This window comes from Bombina bombina, chromosome 1 (genome assembly GCF_027579735.1).
Source record: "Bombina bombina isolate aBomBom1 chromosome 1, aBomBom1.pri, whole genome shotgun sequence".
In the NCBI taxonomy this organism is placed as follows: domain Eukaryota; kingdom Metazoa; phylum Chordata; class Amphibia; order Anura; family Bombinatoridae; genus Bombina; species Bombina bombina.
The window spans coordinates 942433445-942454526 of record NC_069499.1 but is presented as its reverse complement, the minus strand read 5'-3'; the positions used below and the strand labels follow the sequence as shown (position 1 = coordinate 942454526).

Here is a 21082-nt window from a genome sequence, read left to right as displayed (position 1 = left end):
TTGAACACTGCAATACTGATAGCCAGGAAACTGATACTAAAACACTGGACCGTGAGGAAACCACCGCACGTGACCCAATTTGTTAGCTCTATACATGCACAACTATTGATTGAGCAGGCAGACGTCAGGGGAGATCTTGAGAAACGAATTAAAGCTTTTTGCACAAAGTGGCAGCCTTACCTACTCTCCTTACCCGACAACATATACACACAGATACTGTCACCTTTTGCCAACAGTACATACCTCATGACAGAGAGACTGAGGGGTAATTGGCCGGTGAGAAACTTAACTGACACTTGACTCTGGTGCTTTGCTCCCCCCCTGTCCTGCCTTCCCTCTTCTCCTAATCCTTCTAACCTTTCACACTAAGGGATTTACTCAGACAGAGTACCCTGCTGCATCTCACACTGGGCGGACCGGGTGTCTCCTCCTATCCAAAGAATCCAGGAATGATCTGCCTGTGCAGCAAAGGGACTCAAACCTCGCTATGTAATGTAATGTTATGCTGAGTTAAAAAAAGATTATGCCGTCTGATTTGGGTTTCTGTTTGTATAGGGATAAGCACATTAAAAAAAACGTGTAGGAAGGTAGCTTGCTCACACCTGTTCTCCCCCCTCTCCCCCTGATGTTGTTGAGGCGCAACAACTCCCCCCCCCTTACCCCCCTCCTTCCTCCCTTAATCCTAGATGTTTTTTCCATCTTTTGCACTGACCACTTGATGTAATTTCCTTCCTGTAGAACCATTACTGTGTAATCTGAACTGTTGCCGTACCATGTATATTGTCTTTCTCAACGTTATCGTTGATTCCTCCCCTAATTGGTCCCACCCCCCAACCCCTCCTCTTCCCCTACTTGCAGTATCAGTAAGTGAAGTGCTGCATCTTAAAGGGACACTGTACCCACATTTTTTCTTTTGTGATTCAGAAAGAGATTGCAATTTTAAGCAACTTTGTAATTTACTCCTATTATCAATTTTTCTTCGTTCTTTTGCTATCTTTATTTAAGAAGAAGGCATCTAAGCTTTTTTTGTTTCAGAACTCTGGAAAGCAGATTTTTATTGGTGGATGAATTTATCCACCAATCAGTAAGAACAACCCAGGTTGTTCACAAAAAATGGGCTGGTATCCAAACTTACATTCTTGCATTTCAAATAAAGATTCCAAGAGAATGATGGAAATTTGATAATAGGAGTTCATTAGAAAGTTGCCTAAAATTGCATACTCTATCTGAATTATGAAAGAAAAAAAATTTAGGTTCAGTGTCCCTTTAACACTGGGTGCCGCCATCTTGGAGATTTTATTTGTTATGCAAAAAATTTTAACGCTTCTGATCTCTATCATCTGAGCTAAACTGAAGTGAAAGGTACAACTTTCATAAAGCAGCAACGTCACTGATCTGTAAAAGAGCTCTGCTGCTGTTACAGGATACAACAATACATGTGTTACAAGATGGCAGCGCCCAGTAAAAAATGTAGAGCTTTACCAGCTGGATTCTGTAACGAGTTAAAATAAGAGAACGGCTTTAAAGAGAGCTGCAGGTACAGGAGAAAAAAACAATAGCATAATGAGTAGTTACCCTGCTACTATAGTTGTACCCAGTAGTTTAATGTCCCTTTAAAGAAGGTGTGTGCAAGTGTGTGTGTCAATCCATATCTATGTGTTGGAATGAATATCCCTGCATGTATTTGTGTATACCACATATGTGTTTGCATTGCTGCCTGCTTCTGTGTGTGCTTCCTAGTAAATATCTGCATTGTGTATCCTAGCGTTTTCTCGTTTATATGAAATAACAACAAAGCTGCTGAGCCAATCAAGAGTACCAGTATCACGGTCCACCGACCTGCAATGCTTGGGGCTCCCATTTTCAGCTGGAGGTTGATAGAGAAAGGTACTAAAATGTTATTTTTCAATTGGTTTAAGAATTGATCTTTGTATATACAGTGATAGAAAAAGATAACTGTGTATATAAAGATGATGTCTGCTCTCCCTGCAAGCTCAACCCAGTTAAATTGGGTTGTGGTTTCAATGAGCAAAAACAGCAATTTTATATACAAAAAATAACCTAAAAGAACAATTCTGTAGGTGGTATAACAAGCCTTTGGAAACACATTAAGAGAAAACTAATTTTACAGTATACAGTTCTTTACTGGTGTTAATGAAAAGAAAAAAAAACAACACCTCAAGAGTTCACTGCAACAGTTTTACTGTAAATATATATTACATTGGTTTTAAATTTTAATTCTGACTCTAACACTATAATTATTTATAAACAAAACTAAACAAATACACGAGTTGCATTGCACACTCAAGAGTGTTACAATCACTGTTGGACTAATGTTTCTAATTATGATGTATTGGTATACTTTTATCATAATTCATTAATGTTACAAACAATATACATAAAGGGCACTTTAAATTGCATAGCAAGACATAGACAAGGCATACTGAATTGTATGCTCAATGTAATCGTGCATTACCTTTATTTTTTTCTGTATATTAAAGTATTAGAAATGGTAGCACATACTGTCAGTGCTGTAATTTTAAATTTAATTAAGGATATATCATAATGCAAAAATGAAATTAATTACAAAATGTCATATTTGCATTAGGGAGCCACCTAGATGACTGTGTCAAACTCTAGGTTAAACTTATAGGTAAAGTCCTGCTCACGTCTTGCAGTTCCTTGGCTTGTTAGCCAATCAAAAACATTAGTCACAAGACCCCACTTATCACCGGTTGTGTCCTGCTTGGGATATGCAAGTCATGCAGTTCAGAGAGGGACTTTACTTATGTGTTTAACACATTTTTTTCTTATTTTTTTGCTTTTGATACAACCTAGACAGATTCATGGGGTACCTCTGATTTATTTGTATATGCCTGTACCACACCAAGGACATTACAAAACTATCCAGTGATACAGCCCCAAAGTATATGAGCAATATTAGTAATTGCATGTTACTATTTAAAGAAAGATTTTTTTTCTATTTTTGCCACGGGCTGTCCAAAACCCTGCTGAAAATCGCTGTCCTAGATTAATAAGAAATAGATAACATTGCAGAAATTTTTTAAAGTTTCTCAAATATGATTCATACTTTCTTCACTTTAATTTCTACTGAGTTTTAGAACGAGGCTTGAAAAAACCAATCCTTCTGAAGTATCGTACAATGAAAGGAACAGAAACCAAGGTGATGCTGATCCTTGCAGGAGCAAAAAGTTTATGGACGGCATAAGCCAAAACAAATGTACTGGTGCCGGCTGCCATTTTTGATTGGACGACTGCTTCACTGAAGCCAATCTTTAGGAGAATCGATGTCATATCCAAACCACTGCAGGCGAGAAAAACAAAACAAAAAGTATGCAGCTGAGAAAAACTTGCTTAGGACATGGGACAAAAATAAATTATAGCAACAAAATAATTTAAATATGGACTGCTCTCACAGTATGGACTGGGTACATATACTTAAAGGGACAGTCTACAATAGAATTGTTATTGTTTAACAAGATGGATAATCCCTTTATTACCTATTCCCCAGTTTTGCATAACCAACACTGTTATATTAATACACTTTTTACCTCTGTGTCTACCTTGTATCTAAACATCTTCTGGCAGCCCCTTGATTACATGACTTTTTCCTTATCTACTGACTTGCATTGACTTAAATAACTCATTTGGCATGAGCACAATGTTATCTATATGGCCCACAAGAACAAGCAGTCTCCTGTTGTGAAAAGCAAATAAAAAAAGCATGAGCTAAGAGGCTGTCTGGAGTGGCTTAGAAACAGGCAGACATTTAAAGGTTTAAATGTTATAAAGTATATTCATATAACAATGTTGGTTGTACAAAGCTCGGAATGGGTAGTAAAGGCATAATCTATCTTTTTAGACAATAACAATTTTAGTGTAGACTGTCCCTTTAAAACATAAACATTGAGCATTCAGTCACGGCCATCCATCCAGTTATGAAAATCCTAAAATGCCTCATCAAAGCACAATCTATGTATAGGCCCCAACTCTAGCTCAATTTGCTGGTTTCCACTAATACTTACAGACAGCTCCTATCACCTATTAGGGATCAAATGAAAATGTAGTTCCTCTAGAAATAAATACATAAAAAAAACAATCCTACAGAGGTCTATAATTATAAAATATTTTCCCAGTTTCTTAGGATATAGCATACACATATATATTAAGAGGAACTATGATATAAAATTAATTGACAACAGTTTATTAAAAAAAAAGAATGCAGTATGTTCTCCCCATGACCTATTATTTTACTGACCACCTGGCTAAAATTTAAGCTAATAATAAAGGGAGTCAAGTCAAGTCCAAAATAAACTTTTATTATTTAAATAGGGCATGTAATTTTAAACAACTTTACAATTTACTTTTATCACCAATTTTGCTTTGTTCCTTTGGTATTCTTAGTTGAAAGCTAAACCTAGGTAGGCTCATATGCTAATTTCTTAGACCTTGAAGGCCGCCTCTAATCTGAATGCATTTTGACCGTTTTTCACCAATAGAGGGTGTTAGTTCATGTGTTTCATATAAATAACATTGAGCTCACACACATGAAGTTACCTAGGAGTCAGCACTGATTGGCTAAAATGCAAGTCTGTCAAAAGAACTGAAATAAGGGGGCAGTTTGCAGAGGCTTAGATACAAGGTAATTACAGAGGTAAAACATATTATAACTGTGTTGGTTATGCAAAACTGGGGAATGGGTAATAAAAGGGATTATCTATATTTTTAAACAACAAAAATTCTGGTGTTGACTGTCCCTTTAAGTTAAATTAAGCTAATATTTTTTTATAATTTTTTGTTCCATAAATTATTATTAAATTGATTTATGTTAAGTTATGCAATTGATTTGTGTGATAGCTTGAATAACATTTAGACATAACAGAAAATGTTTATTTAGCATTATATTTCCCCCACACAGCTGGTAACATTTTCTGTGGAGAACACTGGGATGCAAACATGACAGCTTTTTGAACGTTGCGTCTCCTTTATTAAAAATGAGAAGAAGTTTTACCTGGCAGTGTGATAATGACTCCTACTGCATATGTGAACAGCTGTACACACTCATACGCCATCCATAATTTAGATTTTTAGCCTGAAGAAACAGGCAGAAGAGCAGAGAAACACGTCCACATTATAGTTATTCATTGTATTTGTTGTGATGTTTAAAATGTGCTGGGAGAATCCACAGAATGCAAATTGACACTATTGGTTTGGTGTGCACGTGTTCTATTCCTCCGATCCACAGTGGATATTCTATGTGACCACTTCCACATCTGCTTGTTTTCAATAATGAATTAAAAGAGGCATAAAAGTAGGGCTGCAACAACTACAATCAGTAAAATTGATCATAAAAATAGTTGTCAACTAATCTCATTATCGATTAGGATGTTTGCGATTAGTTGGTCAGTTGCCGGCACCAGCTGCTTCATTTCAATGAACTCCTGCATATGGTATTGTGCAAAAAAAATTGTATTTCTTTTCTTTTTTTTTTATCCGATTAATCATATAATAATCAGCCAACTAATCGGATAAAAAAAAAAAAAAATTTTTTTGCACAATACCATATGCAGGAGTTCATTGGAATGAAGCAGCTGGTGCCGGCAACTGACCAACTCATCGCAAACCTCTTAATTTATAATGAGATTAGTTGACAACTATTTTTATGATCAATGTTACCAATTAGTTGTTGTTGCCTTAAATAAAAGTGCAATGAGAAAATACTAAGGGGTTTGATTATGTACTTACTGCACCATAGCTTGCCTATATGATGTCAGTTCTTCCGCATTAAAGGGACATGAAACCCAAATGTTTTCTTTCATGATTGATATAGAGGATACAATTTTAATCAACTTTCCAATTTACTTCTATAATCAAATTAGCTTCATTCTCTTGGTATCCTTTTTTTGAAGGAGCAACAGTGCAATACTGGGAGCTAACTGAACACACTGAATGAGCCAATGAAAATAGGCATATATGTGCAGCCACCAATCAACAGTTAGCTACCTATAGTGTGTTGATGCTTCCATGCCTACCTGGGGATGCTTTTCTTCAAAGGATATAAAAAAAATTAAGCACATTAGATAATAGAAGGATATTGGATAGTTTGTTTAAAATGCCATGTTCTATCTGAATCATGAAAGTTTGAGATTGCTGTCCCTTTATTGCACTGCCGATCTTAAACACAGGCTGGTGATCCAATTACGCAGAACATTGATGCACAGCTGCCAATCACTCCGTTTTTGTCCAACAAACTCTTTAAATAAATTTGAAACCATCAAAGATATTAATTTGTTCACCAGAAAATTACTTTAAAAATATATATATATATTTGAAAAAGGAATTTGGGAATGAATGAACAAGTGCAGATCAATCTGCCCTAGATGATTTAAATGAGTCACTGTGTGAAACTGAAACACAATCATCAAGTGAGATCAACTGGAGACAAACTTTAAGAACAAAATCTAAATATACACCTCCTTATAATATCTCTCCTGAAATACAGATATTCAATATAGTAGTGTGTAAACAAATAGAACAATTGCCCAAACAATGGTCTGCTCCAATTTAAATTAGCAAGAAAAAATGCCTTGAAGGAAATTCAAATATGGGATAATACCATCATCAAGCAATCTGACAAGGGTGGCAATGTTGTCCTATGGCACCAAGATTTATATCTAAAGGAAATTAAAAAACAATTAGATAACAATCTATGTTATTAAAAACTCCTAGGCAACCCAACAGATAATTTTTTAGAGAGATATAACATGCTAATCTCTTCTGCTCATAAAGATGGTATCATAAGTGATACTGAAAAATCCTTCTTAATGCACACACACCCAAAAGTACCCACACTATACCTCATTCCAAAAATATACAAAAACCTCCTGGTAGACCGATTGTATCTGGCAATGATGGGTTGTCTATCTCTATTATCCAATTCACTTTTGGTAACAGCTGATGTAGAATCACTCTACTCCAGCATACAACACAATCTCGGCTTAAAAGCAATCTCGTATTTTCTAGCCACTAACGTAATGAGTAATAAAGAACATGATCAGTTCATTTTACAATTATTGAGGTTTGTCTTACTTTACAATTATTTCACATTCAAAGATCAGTTCTTTCTACAAACCCAGGGAAAAGCTATGGGCACTGCCTGTGCCCCCACCAATGTGAACTTATTCCTAGGTTGTTGGGAGAATCTCACAGTATTCACAGATGACAATGATATATATATGCAATACATCCCCCTTTGAACAAGATACATCAATGATGTACTATTGATTTGGAAAGGTCCAACAGCATTGCCCCAAGAATTTATGAAGGTTTTAAATAAACTAAATATCAAACTCACCTATGAATATATTACTAAGATAATTTTTTGGATATTACAATTTTGAAAGATGAGGATGGAAAGGTATCCACTACCATTTATAGAAAAGAGAAAGCCACTAACACACTCTTACATCATACTAGTGCTCATGCTAGAAATACTCTAAAAGCGATTCCCAAAGAGGAGTTTATCAGACTAAGACGCAACTATTCTGACATCGATAAATTCAAGCAAGAATCTGTGCACCTCTCCAATAGACTGCGAGAACGTCGGTACAGTAATAGATCCATAAAGACAGCACGTTCACATGCATTAAAAATTACTCGAGATACATTTCTGCAAACCAAAATCAAGAAAGGTGATAATAAAACAAGATTAATTACCACCTTTAATCCACAAATGAATAAAATTGTAGACATCATCAACAGCAATTGGCATATATTGCACAATGATCATCTCATTTCCAGTCATATTGGTGATAGAGTATCTATAGGATACAAAAGGCCAAAAAAATCTAAGAGCTATATTGGTAAAAAGTCACTATATTCACAAACAGCATCTATTCAAAAGTTTGGAAAAATATAGTCAATAAAATATAGATATGATCAAATTCATAATCTATCCACCTACTTTTCTTGTACTACTACGGGAGTAATCTATATTCTCAAATGCCAATGTAATTTATTTTACGTTGGCATGACAACCAGACAGGTCAGAATAAGAATACTGGAGCATTGCAGAAACATCCGCAATGCCAAAAAAGATCTTGAAAAGAATAAAATAATTACTAATGTAGCTAGCCACTTCCATTATAAACATAATGGTAATGGCGCTATGTTGAAATTTGCAGTCATACAACAAGCCTCTTTAGGGATAAGAGGTGGTAATTTGGAAAGAACCCTATTACAAATGGAATGCAGATGGATTCATCTGCTCAACAGTGATAATCCCCAAAGTATGAATGATACTAATAATTATACAGTGTACCTGTAGGATATTTATATCATCAAGTTTATATCATTACTATGACATTCTCACATTTTTTATCCTTAAAAACGACATGAAACCCAATTTTTTTTCTTTCATGATTCAAATAGAGAATATAATTTTAAACAACTTTCTAATTTACTTCTATTATCTAATTTGTTAAATTCTCTTTGTATCATTTGTTGAAGAAGCAGCAATGCACTAATGGTTTCTAACTGAACACATTGGTGAGCCAATCACAAATATATATATATACAGCCACCAATCAACAGCTAGAACCTAGTTTCTCTGCTGCTTCTGAGCTTGCCTAGATAAACCTGTCAGCAAAGGATAACACGAGAAGGAAGCAAATTAAATTATAGAAGTAAATTAGAAAGTTGTATTCTCTATCTGAATCATGAAAGAATTTTTTTTGGTTTCATGTCCCTTTAACAAAGTTTGAATTTAACTTGGTTTACTCTCATGACCAGTATTGCAGTGTTTTTAATCATTGCAGGGCAGCAAATTTTCAAGCTGTCTGTTTTTATAATTAATATCAATAAAAGTTATTTTTTATTTATATCAGAGTATCATTCCTTCTCCAATTGTGCTTAGAGGCATTTATTTTACCTACTGATGTGGGTTATTTCTTTTGACAATCACTAGCTGTGTTCAGCTCGGGTTGGACAGTTCACTTCAACTCTTAAGCATACGCTGCTTTTTTTTCCAGCGCACCCTTAAGACAACGCTGGTATTTAGAGTTGTCTGAATAGCTGCGTTAGCCTCAGAAAAGGGAGCGTTGAGCATAATTTAGCTCCACTTCAACTCTCAATACCAGCATTGCCTACGGTAGCGGTAAGCTGGAAAAACATGCTCGTGTACGATATCCCCATAGGAAACAATGGGGCTGAGCTGGCTGAAAAAAACCTAACACCTGCAAAAAAGCTGTGTTCAGCTCCTAACGCAGCCCCATTGTTTCCTATGGGGAAACACTCTCTAAGTCTACACCTAACACCCTAACATGAACCCCGAGTCTAAACATCCCTAACCTTACACTTATTAACCCCTAATCTGCCGCCCCCGCTATCGCTGACACCTGCATAACATTATTAACCCCTAATCTGCCGCTCCGGACACCGCCGCAACCTACATTATCGCTATGAACCCCTAATCTGCTGTCCCTAACATCGACGACACCTACATTATATTTATTACCCCCTAATCTGCCCCCTCCCAACGTCGCCGCCGCCTACCTACACTTATTAACCCCTAATCTGCCGACCGGACCTCGCCGCCACTATAATGAATGTATTAACCCCTAAAGCTAAGTCTAACCCTAACACCCCCGTAACATAAATATCATTTAAATTAATCTAAATAATTTTACTATCATTAAATAATTTTGTCCTATTTTAAACTAAATACTTACCTATAAAATAAACCCTAATATAGCTACAATATAACTATTAGTTACATTGTAGCTATTTTAGGATTTATATTTATTTTACAGGCAACTTTGTATTTATTTTAACTAGGTACAATAGCTATTAAATAGTTAATAACTATTTAATAGCTACCTAGTTAAAGTAATTACAAAATTACCTGTAAAATAAATCCTAACCCAAGTTACAAATACACCTAACACTAAACTATCAATAAATTAATTAAATACATTAACTACAATTAGCTAAACTAAAATACAATTAAATAAACTAATCTATAATACAAATAAAAACAAAAAACACTAAAATTACAGAAAATAAAAAAAAAATTGCAAGAAGTTTAAACTAATTACACCTAATCTAAGCCCCCTAATAAAATAGCCCCCCAAAATAATAAAATGCCCTGGTAAAAGAGCCGATTACTTTTTAATTTAGAATAGGGTAGGGCATTTTATTATTTTGGGGGGCTTTTTTATTTTATTAGGGTGCTTAGATTAGGTGTAATTAGTTTAAACTTCTTACAGAAAATAAAAAAAAATTTGCAAGAAGTTTAAACTAATTACACCTAATCTAAGCCCCCTAATAAAATAAAAAAGCCCCCAAAATAATAAAATGCACAACCCTATATTAAAAAGTAATCAGCTCTTTTACCAGCCCTTAAAAGGGCCTTTTGCGGGGCATTGCCCCAAAGTAATCAGCTCTTTTACCTGTAAATAAAAATACACTACCCCCCCAACATTAAAACCCACCACCCACATACCCCTACTCTAACCCACCCAAACCCCCCTGAAATAAACCTAACACTAACCCCCTGAATATCTCCCTACCTTGAGTCGTCTGTTCCGATCAGCCAATAGATTGTGAGGTCAATCCGATTGGCTGATTGGATCAGCCAATCGTATTGAACTTTGTTCTTACCTTAATTCCAATTGGCTGATAGAATCCTATCAGCCAATCGGAATTCGAGGGACGCCATCTTGGAGGACGTCCCTTAAAGGAACCGTCATTCGTCGTTAGTACGTCGGTTGAAGAGGATGGCTCCGCGTCGGTTGGCTGGAAGATGGCTCCGCTCCGGATGGATGAAGATAGAAGACCCCGCTTGGATGAAGACTTCTACCGGATGGAGGACCTCTTCTTGCCCCGGTTGGATGAAGACTTCTACTGGATGGAGGACATCTTCTTGCCCCAGTTGGATGAAGAATTTGGATCGGCTGAGTGAAGAAGACTCAAGGTAGGGAGATATTCAGGGGGTTAGTGTTAAGTTAATTTAAGGGGGGTTTGGGTGGCTTAGAGTAGGGGTATGTGGGTGGTGGGTTTTAATGTTGGGGGGTAGGTATTGTATTTTTATTTACAGGTAAAAGAGCTGATTACTTTGGGGCAATGCCCCGCAGAAGGCCCTTTTAAGGGCTGGTAAAAGAGCTGATTACTTTTTAATATAGGGTTGGGCATTTTATTATTTTGGGGGGCTTTTTTATTTTATTAGGGGGCTTAGATTAGGTGTAATTAGTTTAAACTTCTTGTAAAAAAAAATTTATTTTCTGTAATTTAGTGTTTTTTTTGTATTATAGATTAGTTTATTTAATTGTATTTTAGTTTAGCTAATTGTAGTTAATTTATTGATAGTGTAGTGTTAGGTGTATTTGTAACTTAGGTTAGGATTTATTTTACAGGTAATTTTGTAATTATTTTTACTAGGTAGCTATTAAATAGTTATTAACTATTTAATAGCTATTGTACCTAGTTAAAATAAATACAAAGTTGCCTATAAAATAAATATAAATCCTAAAATAGCTACAATGTAACTAATAGTTATATTGTAGCTATATTAGGGTTTATTTTATAGGTAAGTATTTAGTTTTAAATAGGAAAAATGTATTTAATGATAGTAAATTTATTTAGATTAATTTAAATGATATTTAAGTTAGGGGGGTGTTAGGGTTATACTTAGGTTTAGGGGTTAATAAATTTATTATAGTAGCGGCGACGTTGCAGGCAGATTAGGGGTTAATATTTGTAGGTAGGTGGCAGCGATGTTAGGGAGGGCAGATTAGGGGTTAATACTATTTATTATAGTGTTTGCGAGGCGGGAGTGCAGCGGTTTAGGGGTTAATACATTATAGTGGCAGCAAGGTCCGGTCGGCAGATTAGGGGTTAATAAGTGTAGGTAGGTGGCGGCTACGTTGGGGGGGGGGGGGGGGCAGATTAGGGGGTAATAAATATAATATAGGTGTCGGCGATGTAAGGGGCAGCAGATTAGGGTTTCATAGCGATAATGTAGGTGGCGGCGATGTCCGGTCGGAAGATTAGGGGTTACAAAAATTTATTATAGGGTTGGCGATGTGGGGGGGGCCTCGGTTTAGGGGTTCATAGGTAGTTTATGGGTGTTAGTGTACTTTATAGCACAGTAGTTAAGAGCTTTATGTTCCCGCGTTAGCCCATAAAACTCTTAACTACTGACTTTTTTTGACGGTAAGAGTCTTATCGGTAGAGGCTCTACCGCTCACTTGTTCCAAGACTCCAAATACCAGCGTTGGGCAAATCCCATTGAAAAGATAGGATACGCAATTGACGTAAGGGGATCTGCGGTAGCCTCGAGTCGCGGAATGAAAGTGAGCGGTAGACCCTTTCCTGCTTGACTCTAAATACCAGCGGGCGATAAAAAGCAGTGTTAGGACCCTTTAACGCTGCTTTTGATGCCAACGCCAAACTCTAGATCTAGGTGTTTGTGTTTAACCCCCATAAAGCAAAGTAACACATCATTCTTGACAATCATTTGTGCAATAAGAGCATTTTTGCATTGCATTTTATATACATTTAATACAGACTATATAGCTATTTTCATCTGTAGAAAAAATAGGTATAATATATAACCAAATACCACACAAAAACTATGATATCTCAGAGTTATGTAATTTTTATCATTTAAGCACACATCAAGTGCTACAGTTAACTGCTTACTTGCATGAATTTGGACTTTTGCCCTATACTGTTTGTACCCATGTCACACTTCTAATATATGGAAGTTTCTTTATATTGCAGTACAAAACCATACCCACTTCCTAATGAGATTTCCAATTTTGAAATCAACTATAACCAACCTTTTCTCATACAGCAACTAGCCAAACACTTAAAAATTATACTTACCTGGAGACAAGTGCATAAAATATTCCAAGAGAAATTAACGATATTCCAACATGGAATGTAACTGCAACTGCTCCATACTCTTTGAAAACTATTTTAAGCTGTTGAGTGTTGTTAGGCTTCTTTCCATTGTCATTTGTAGAGTCACTGGCCCCTTTGTTAGTTGAATCCTAAACAAAACCAAATGATAAATTGTCTCTTTATATAATAATATAAAATACATAGTACACATTACCTTATACTGACATTGTTTATTTTATATGTTGCTACAAGTTGTGCAAAAGGTTATAGGCTTGGAACAGATGTACATTGTAGATATTGCTGTGGCATTTCAGATGATTTTCAGAATGGGTGTTAACACAGATGGCTGGACTTCAGGTTAAAGATAATTATTCGGGAAGCCTTTGAGATACAGTATAACAAGTAAGCAGACGGTACCAATGTAAATACAGTCTTCTTTAAATTAGTATAACATTTTTTGTTTACAAAACCATATTTGTTATTTCTAATGTCACAGTTTGAATGAAAAGTGTTAAAAATTGTCATATTTTAAGAAAAAAAAAGCCTCTTAAGAACAGTTAAAAAATATAAACCTGTCAAGGGAGGAAACAAGTGTAAAAAGTTCCACAGTACAACACTTCCCCTTGCATCTTCCCACTACACATACCCATTACCTCTGCTTTTATAGGGATAAGTGTTGTGCATGCGCTATAGGTATGCATTTCCATTGTAAAGCTTTTGCATGTTGATAATTCTTTGTATATGTATGTAAAGGAAACATTCAGTATGAAGCTGCAGGTGGTCAATTTTAGGGCTATGATTGAGCTTCTATATAAAAGAAGTGATCATTGAAATGCCAGTCCCAAAGCCATCAACCAGCTGTGCAAGCCCTTACTCCTCCCATATGCACAAATATCTTCTCACCTTGCCACTGATCACCTCACCCAGTTGTGCCATCCTGATCTTCTCAAGTATATGTGCTACCCCTAATGTGCTTACCCACCTGTTTCAGCTCCTAATCACCTCACCCACCTATCCCATTTGTGATCCCCTCACTCATATTCCACAACACAAAATTTCCTCATCCATTTATAATCCTTTCAGACATCTGTGCTTCCCTAACATCCAAAACAATAAGTTGCAACCTTAGATTTACACACTCACTTGTGCCAGCCAACGGCTTTGAATAATAGTATCTTTTTCACACTCATCACGACTAGCCATGGGATTGGAGGGGCAAATGTTACATTACACTTGGTGGCTCACCAAATAAAATAATTTTAAAGATTTCCCTGGGTCACTATACTTGTGCAACAGTCATCGCACGACAGAATCCCCTTTCCCAGAGATGCCAGCCCCGATCCCCTCACGCACCTGATCGGAATCTTTTCCAGGCGCATTAGCCCATAGTAAGCCCTCGGTTTTGGATACATAGCCAGCTCTTGGGAAGAGCAAAGGTTGGACAGTTCGGGACTCCCGTGAAACATCAGGACGCACTACCGCGGCACATAGACCGCGCAGACACAGCATGCCAGGCCGCAGCAAAGAACTCCGGGACACAACAATAAGGCCCGAGAGACCACGCATGGTAAAGCTGGCAAGGTTGCAGCACACACACTGTGTAACAATAATATATTAACGCAGTGCCCAAAAAACAACAGAATTCTAATAGAATACCCGCTGAATAACAATACAGAACCACCACACAACTAACTTCAGCTGCTTATCAAAGACCACAGCACTGACGTGCAAAACGGATCTGGAATACAGGCAACACCTAAAAGAAATACAAAAATGCTGACACATGCAGCACGCAAAACTAATGTTATGTAAATAATTATAACTACTGCATACAGTATTACAATCTACAGCTGTCAGGCATTAGGTAACCAATCACTCGGGGGGCAACTCTGCACATTGGTATTAATATAACTGTTTCAGAACACGGTACATTACAAACTACAACCCTACAACAAGTGCTATAGTCACACTGCCTGACACTGTTCTGTTCTCTCACTACTTGCTGAAACAGCACTAACTTCCTTATCTCTCAAACCCCTTGTTTAGTAAGTAGCGGCTAGACCCTATCCAGCTACAGGGCCTGTGATGTCAGCAGTCACATGATGACTGTAATCATCCGTCATCTACAGGAAAGAACAGGGTGACAAAGGGGGAGTTATATATTTTTATTCATTCAGTCTCTAATTTGTGGAAATTGCCTTCTTATTGACAACATTATCAGGCAGCTTCACACGAATGTTAAATTAGAAATGCAAATTGTATAATCTGCAAAAACGCAATACAATTCTCATAAATACAAATTGGCAAAAAATGAAATTATAATACTGTATATGCAAACGTTGGCATTCATTTAATTAAAAAAACCAGTTTGGTCATAAGAGCATATGTACACGCGCTAGCATCAATGTACAAATTACAATTCTGAATAAGTTAAAGTGACCAGATTTTTAAAATGAAATCTGGGGACATTTATTTATTGGCAAATGGTAAAAAACTATTTCATATAGGTGGCAAGAGTCCATGAGCTAATGACGTATGGGATATACATTCCTACCAGGAGGGGGCAAAGTTTCCTAAACCTCAAATGCCTATAAATACACCTCCCACCTCACACATACCTCAGTTTGACAAACTTTGCCTCCTTAGGAGGTGGTGAAGCATGATTTCTTCTGTGAAAGGTGATTCTAAACCTATTGAAGCCCAGTTCCTCTCTAAGTGCAGTGTTTGTCTGAGGGATGTGAAGGGAGTATTGCCTGATGATACCATGTTTTCACCTATGGTAAAGCTTTTCATAAGGCTCCCTGTAAATCAGTCGTAGGGATTTATCTGCTGCCTCCTTTTATAGATCATACAATATATTATTTATTATTTTATTATTATCGGTTATTTGTAGAGCGCCAACAGATTCCGCAGCACTGTAAACAAAGGGGGAGTACAACAAAACAATTATAGGGTAGAGGGCCCTGCCAAGAGTTGCACTGTTGTAGCCAGCTCTTAAGAAGGCTATCTACAAACAGCTGGACTTTTAGGCTTACATGCTAAGGGGGTTACTCTTGTAAGATTACCTCTGCTGATATGTTTAAGTACTGGTTTGGCTGTCTGCTATATTTGGATGGGTGTCTTACACAGTAAGTATATACTTTTATTATATAAGACACTCTCAGCTATGGATTGGGCACTTTTTAAGTAAGGTTGTTATATATTGTTTATATACATGCCTTGAGTCAGTAATTCAGTGCTCTTTTTTATCGACTTTATTTGTGGCTAAATAATACATGTATTATTTGCCTAAATCATAGATGGCAGATGAATTTAAATCAATAAAAAAATTCTTGCCATTTAAAGTGCTCTCTTTTCAAATATAAACTAATCTGTGATATATATATATATATATATATATATATATCAGTGATGTGCGGTGACTTCAGAGGCTGGTGAGGCAGTGTCTAGGAATCGGATACGCCTTCATTCTTTAGATATCCTTTGTTGAAGAAATAGCAATTGAACATGGGCGAGCCAATATCTATATGCAGCCACCATTCAGTATCTACTGAGCATATTTAGATATGATTTTCAACAAAGGATATCTGATTTTCTTCATTCTTTTGATATCCTTTGTTGAAAAGCATATCTAAATATGCTTATAAGCTATTGAGCATATTTAGATATGAATTTCAACAAAGGATATCAAAAGAATGAAGGAAATCAGATATCCTTTGTTGAAATTCATATCTAAATATGCTCAATAGCTACTGAGCATATTTAGATATGCTTTTCAACAAAGGATATCAAAAGAATGAAGAAAATCAGATATCCTTTGTTGAAATTCATATCTAAATATGCTCAGTAGCTACAGAGCATATTTAGATATGCTTTTCAAAGGATATGTGTGTGTGTAGTGTATATCTGCATGTGTATGTATATGTGTGTAATTGTATACATGTGTGTGTGTTTAGTGTATATCTGCTTGTGTATGTATATGTGTGTAATTGTATACATGTGTGTGTTTAGTGTATATCTGCATGTGTATGTATATGTGTGTAATTGTATACATGTGTGTGTTTAGTGTATATCTGCATGTGTATGTATATGTGTGTATACATGTGTGTGTTTAGCGTATATCTGCATCATGTGTATGTATATGTGTGTATACATGTGTGTGTTTAGTGTATATCTGCATGTGTATGTATATGTGTGTATACATTTGTGTGTGTTTTTGCCTTTACAACAACACAAGTACATTAGTTATCATAATATCTAGTTGCAAGTTCAACACATACAAACCAAAATAATGTAACATGTCTATCTATTGTACGTTGTATTATTTCTATCTAGAAATAAATCTCACCTCCATCTTAGCAAAAAGAAGAAAAAGAAAAAAGAGAAAACTTTGTGGCCCTTTGAGACAGAAGTTTGGACACCCCACAATCTACAAGAACACAAGTGTGTGTGTTATAAATAATATCAACTAACTAACTTCATCAAGTGCCGCCAGCCGCCACCTACCTAAAAAAAGAATGTGATTCAATAGATTGGCAGCCTCAGTCACTCACTATAAGTCAGACTCAGAGTCACACAAAGCTCCCTCCCAATAGCCCCCACTCTTCATTTAACCAGGTATATTTTTCACAATTGAGCAGTGACAGCCATTTTACCCCATGGCTGCTAGTAACATAAAAATCAACATTTTGTCTCTCTGCAGTCTGCACTCTGCACCACAAATGAACAGCAGTTTGACCCCCTTGACTGCCACTTATTTACTTCTGCTCCATATTTGTAATGCAGTGATGCATATGAGATATTTTACATTAATTAAACCTATGGACTTTAAAAAACTGGACAAATAAATAACTAGTATCAATAATTTCCACTACATATTGCCTATTATTTAAATACACCTCTCCTCATTTACATCTTGCCTTCCCTAGGTAGAACAAAAAATTGACTTGCAAATTTTTGGATATGGACAGTTGGACACCATTGATAATTGGGGGTATTTCAGTAATTATTGGGGTTTTTAGCAGCCCCAAGATCCCTCTTGAGCTGACTCAATAGGTGAGAGGTTACATAAAATGGGTGACTTGATTTAATAATAATTATTACTAGTAGTAGTAAATAACCAAAAACAGGCTACAGCTTTTATAGTGACTGAGACGACAAGGAAGTTGGTTTCTTATTCAAGCTGTTTTTTATTCGGGAAATTCTGTTTCTTATTCATGGAAGTTGGTTTTTTATTCAATTTTTTTGTCAGACTGCTTTAAATAAAAAAATAGGTTTTATTAAAATAATAATATGATTCATATAATGTAGTTACACAGAGGTGGAATCTCTTTATATAACAATTAGATATACAAACTTGAAAAAAGGGCATACATTGGCACCACTACAAATATTACTATTTTGAATAAATAACATATATTTTCAAAGGGTTAATAACCATTCGGCCACTGATTTCACTATGATTTTATACAGGGTAGATCCCATTCCCCCTCCATGTCATTCAATTGTTTTTAGCCTGGCCCAATGGTGTTTTTGCCACAGAAATTGATGCCAACACTGGCATAGGTGACATAATTCTCATTTTTGAATAAGTAACAGATATTTTCAAAGGGTTAATAACATTGGGCCACTGATTTCACTATGAATATATACAGGGTAGATCCCCCTCCATGTCATGCAATTGTTTTTAGCCTGGCCCAATGGTGTTTTTGGCACAGAAATTGATGCCAACACTGGCATAGGTGACATAATTCTCATTTTTGAATAAGTAACAGATATTTTCAAAGGGTTAATAACCATTGGGCCACTGATTTCACTATGAATTTATACAGGGTAGATCCCCCTCCATGTCATGCAATTGTTTTTAGCCGGGCCCAATGGTGTTTTTGGCACAGAAATTGATGCCAACACTGGCATAGGTGACATAATTCTCATTTTTGAATAAGTAACAGATATTTTCAAAGGGTTAATAACCATTGGGCCACTGATTTCACTTTGAATATATACAGGGCAGATCCTCTTCCATGCCATGCAATTGTTTTTAGCCTGGCACAATGGTGTTTTGGCACAGCAATTGATGCCAACCCTGGCATAGGTGACATAATTCTCATTTTTGAATAAGTAACCAATATTTTCAAAGGGTTAATAACCATTGGGCCAGGCTAAAAACAATAGCATGGCATGGAGGGGGATCTACCCTGTAGATATTCATAGTGAAATCAGTGGCCCAATGGTTATTAACCCTTTGAAAATATCTGTTACTTATTCAAAATTGAGAATTATGTCACCTATGCCAGGGTTGGCATCAATTTCTGTGCCCAAAACACCATTGGGCCAGGCTAAAAACAATTGCATGGCATGGAGGGGGATCTACCCTGTATATATTCATAGTGAAATCAGTGGCCCAATGGTTATTAACCCTTTGAAAATATATGTTACTTATTCAAAATAGTAATATTTGTAGTGGTGCCAACGTATGCCCTTTTTTCAAGTTTGTATATCTGTTATATAAAGAGATTCCACCTCTGTGTAACTACATTTATATGAATCATATTATTATTTTAATAAAACCTATTTTTTTATTTTAAAAAAAATTGAATAAGAAACCAACTTCCATGAATAAGAAACAGAATTTCACGAATAAGAAACAGCTTGAATAAGAAACCAACTTCCTTGTCGTGTGACTGAGCCTGCTGGGGCCCTGGGCCATCTTTTCTTTTCTTTTAGGCGGCACTAAGTTGAAGTTAGATAACTTGAGTTGAACTTGTCAACTTGATATACATTTATTACAACGAACTTGCAGCCTTGCTGCCTCTATAGTCAAGGGAAGTGACTTGAGTCACTTGACTATTTTGGCAGCGAGGCTGCAAGTTCGTTGTAATAAATGTATAAGTTCAACTTCAACTCACGTTATCTAACTTCAACTTAGTGCCGCACTGCCGCCCAAAATAAAAGATTGGCCCAGGGCCCCAGCAGGCTCAGGAGGACAGGAGTCACTATAAAAGGCTGAGGCCCGCCACCGCCACTGACAGTCTGACACCTACCTAAATCAATCTAATAGTAATCACAATTATTGTATCACAATACATAGTCGATTCGAACTTCGAAGTTAACACAGTCACTGTCACACAACAACAACAGAAGAAGACAGTGAGTCAGTCAACCTGAACCCCAACCCCGCCACCACTGACCTACCTAAAAAGATGCACCGCCGCCAAATATAGATAACAAGTACAACAAGACAAGTTGAAGTAGTCTTCTACGCTCCGGTTGCATGCAGAGACGTAACTAGAAACCACAGGGCCCAGGTGCAAGAATCTAAGAAGGGCCCCTCACCCCCCCACCCCCCACCCAAAAAAGTGAGTTTTAAACATATATTATTATTTTTTTTTTACATTTATTACAGAAAAAAATGTGAATCAGATCACGTCTGCAAAAGGAGGTACCCTGTGCGAACTGTCTGTGAGATGGTCTGACCCCCCCTATTACTGTATATAGTGACACTGTTTAACCCACCAGTACTGTATATAGTGAGTCAGTGACACAGTCTGTAATCTGCCGGTGAGATGGCTGGCCTGACCCTACCAGCCCCAGTACTTTATGTCACAGACTACTGTGGTCACTTTATAGTCCTGCCCCCCCATACTGTATATAGTGGTACTGTATAGTGACACTGTTTACCCCCTCCCCTCATGCTGTAGTAACAAGGTCTGTAATTTGATGGTTCCACAAACAAACACAATTGCGACCTCAGCACCCCCTGTAGCTTTGCCCCTGGACAGACAATAAGCACTGTGATATTACTGTGACACTGGCACCAATTAGCTCAGACAATAAGCATTGTGATATTACTGTGACACTGGTACAAATTATCTGAGACAGATAATAAGCACTGTGATATTAATGTGACACTGGCACCAATTAGCTCAGACAATAAGCACTGTGATATTACTGTGACAGTAATATCACAGTGCTTATTGTCTCAGATAATTGGTGCCAGTGTCACAGTAATATCACAGTGCTTATTGTCTGAGATGCTTGGTGCCAGTGTCACAGTAATATCACAGTGCTTATTGTCTGAGATAATTGGTGCCAGTGTCACAATAATATCACAGTGCTTATTGTCTGAGATAATTGGTGCCAGTGTCACAGTAATATC

General features: G+C 36.6%; 1 protein-coding gene across 2 annotated transcripts; it reads right to left on the bottom strand.

Moving 5' to 3' along the window:
- Nucleotides 1-2185: 2185 nt before the first annotated feature.
- On the bottom strand, nt 2186-15002 carry FAM210B (family with sequence similarity 210 member B). Of its 2 annotated transcripts, none has more exons than XM_053702441.1 (3): nt 14278-15002; nt 12907-13073; nt 2186-3325 (listed from the first exon to the last, which is right to left on the bottom strand). In XM_053702441.1, exons 1-3 carry the CDS (start codon nt 14488-14490, stop codon nt 3109-3111), a joined length of 597 nt encoding a protein of 198 aa, XP_053558416.1. In that variant the 5' UTR covers nt 14491-15002; the 3' UTR covers nt 2186-3108. The 2 variants fall into 2 exon arrangements, with proteins under 2 accessions (XP_053558416.1, XP_053558498.1); XM_053702523.1 differs by lacking the exon at nt 14278-15002 and adding an exon at nt 13828-14235.
- Between the last annotated feature and the right edge of the window lie 6080 nt (nt 15003-21082).

Bases quoted from the DNA above. Each gene is read 5' to 3' on its own strand.
- FAM210B (XM_053702441.1), bottom strand. From the start codon at position 14,490: ATGCGTGGTCTCTCGGGCCTTATTGTTGTGTCCCGGAGTTCTTTGCTG. The intron at 13,074-14,277 runs GTGCGTGAGGGG...GGTTTTGTTTAG, and splicing joins CTGGAAAAGATTCCGATCAG to GATTCAACTAACAAAGGGGC. The intron at 3,326-12,906 runs GTAAGTATAATT...TCTCGCCTGCAG, and splicing joins TTTTATGCACTTGTCTCCAG to TGGTTTGGATATGACATCGA.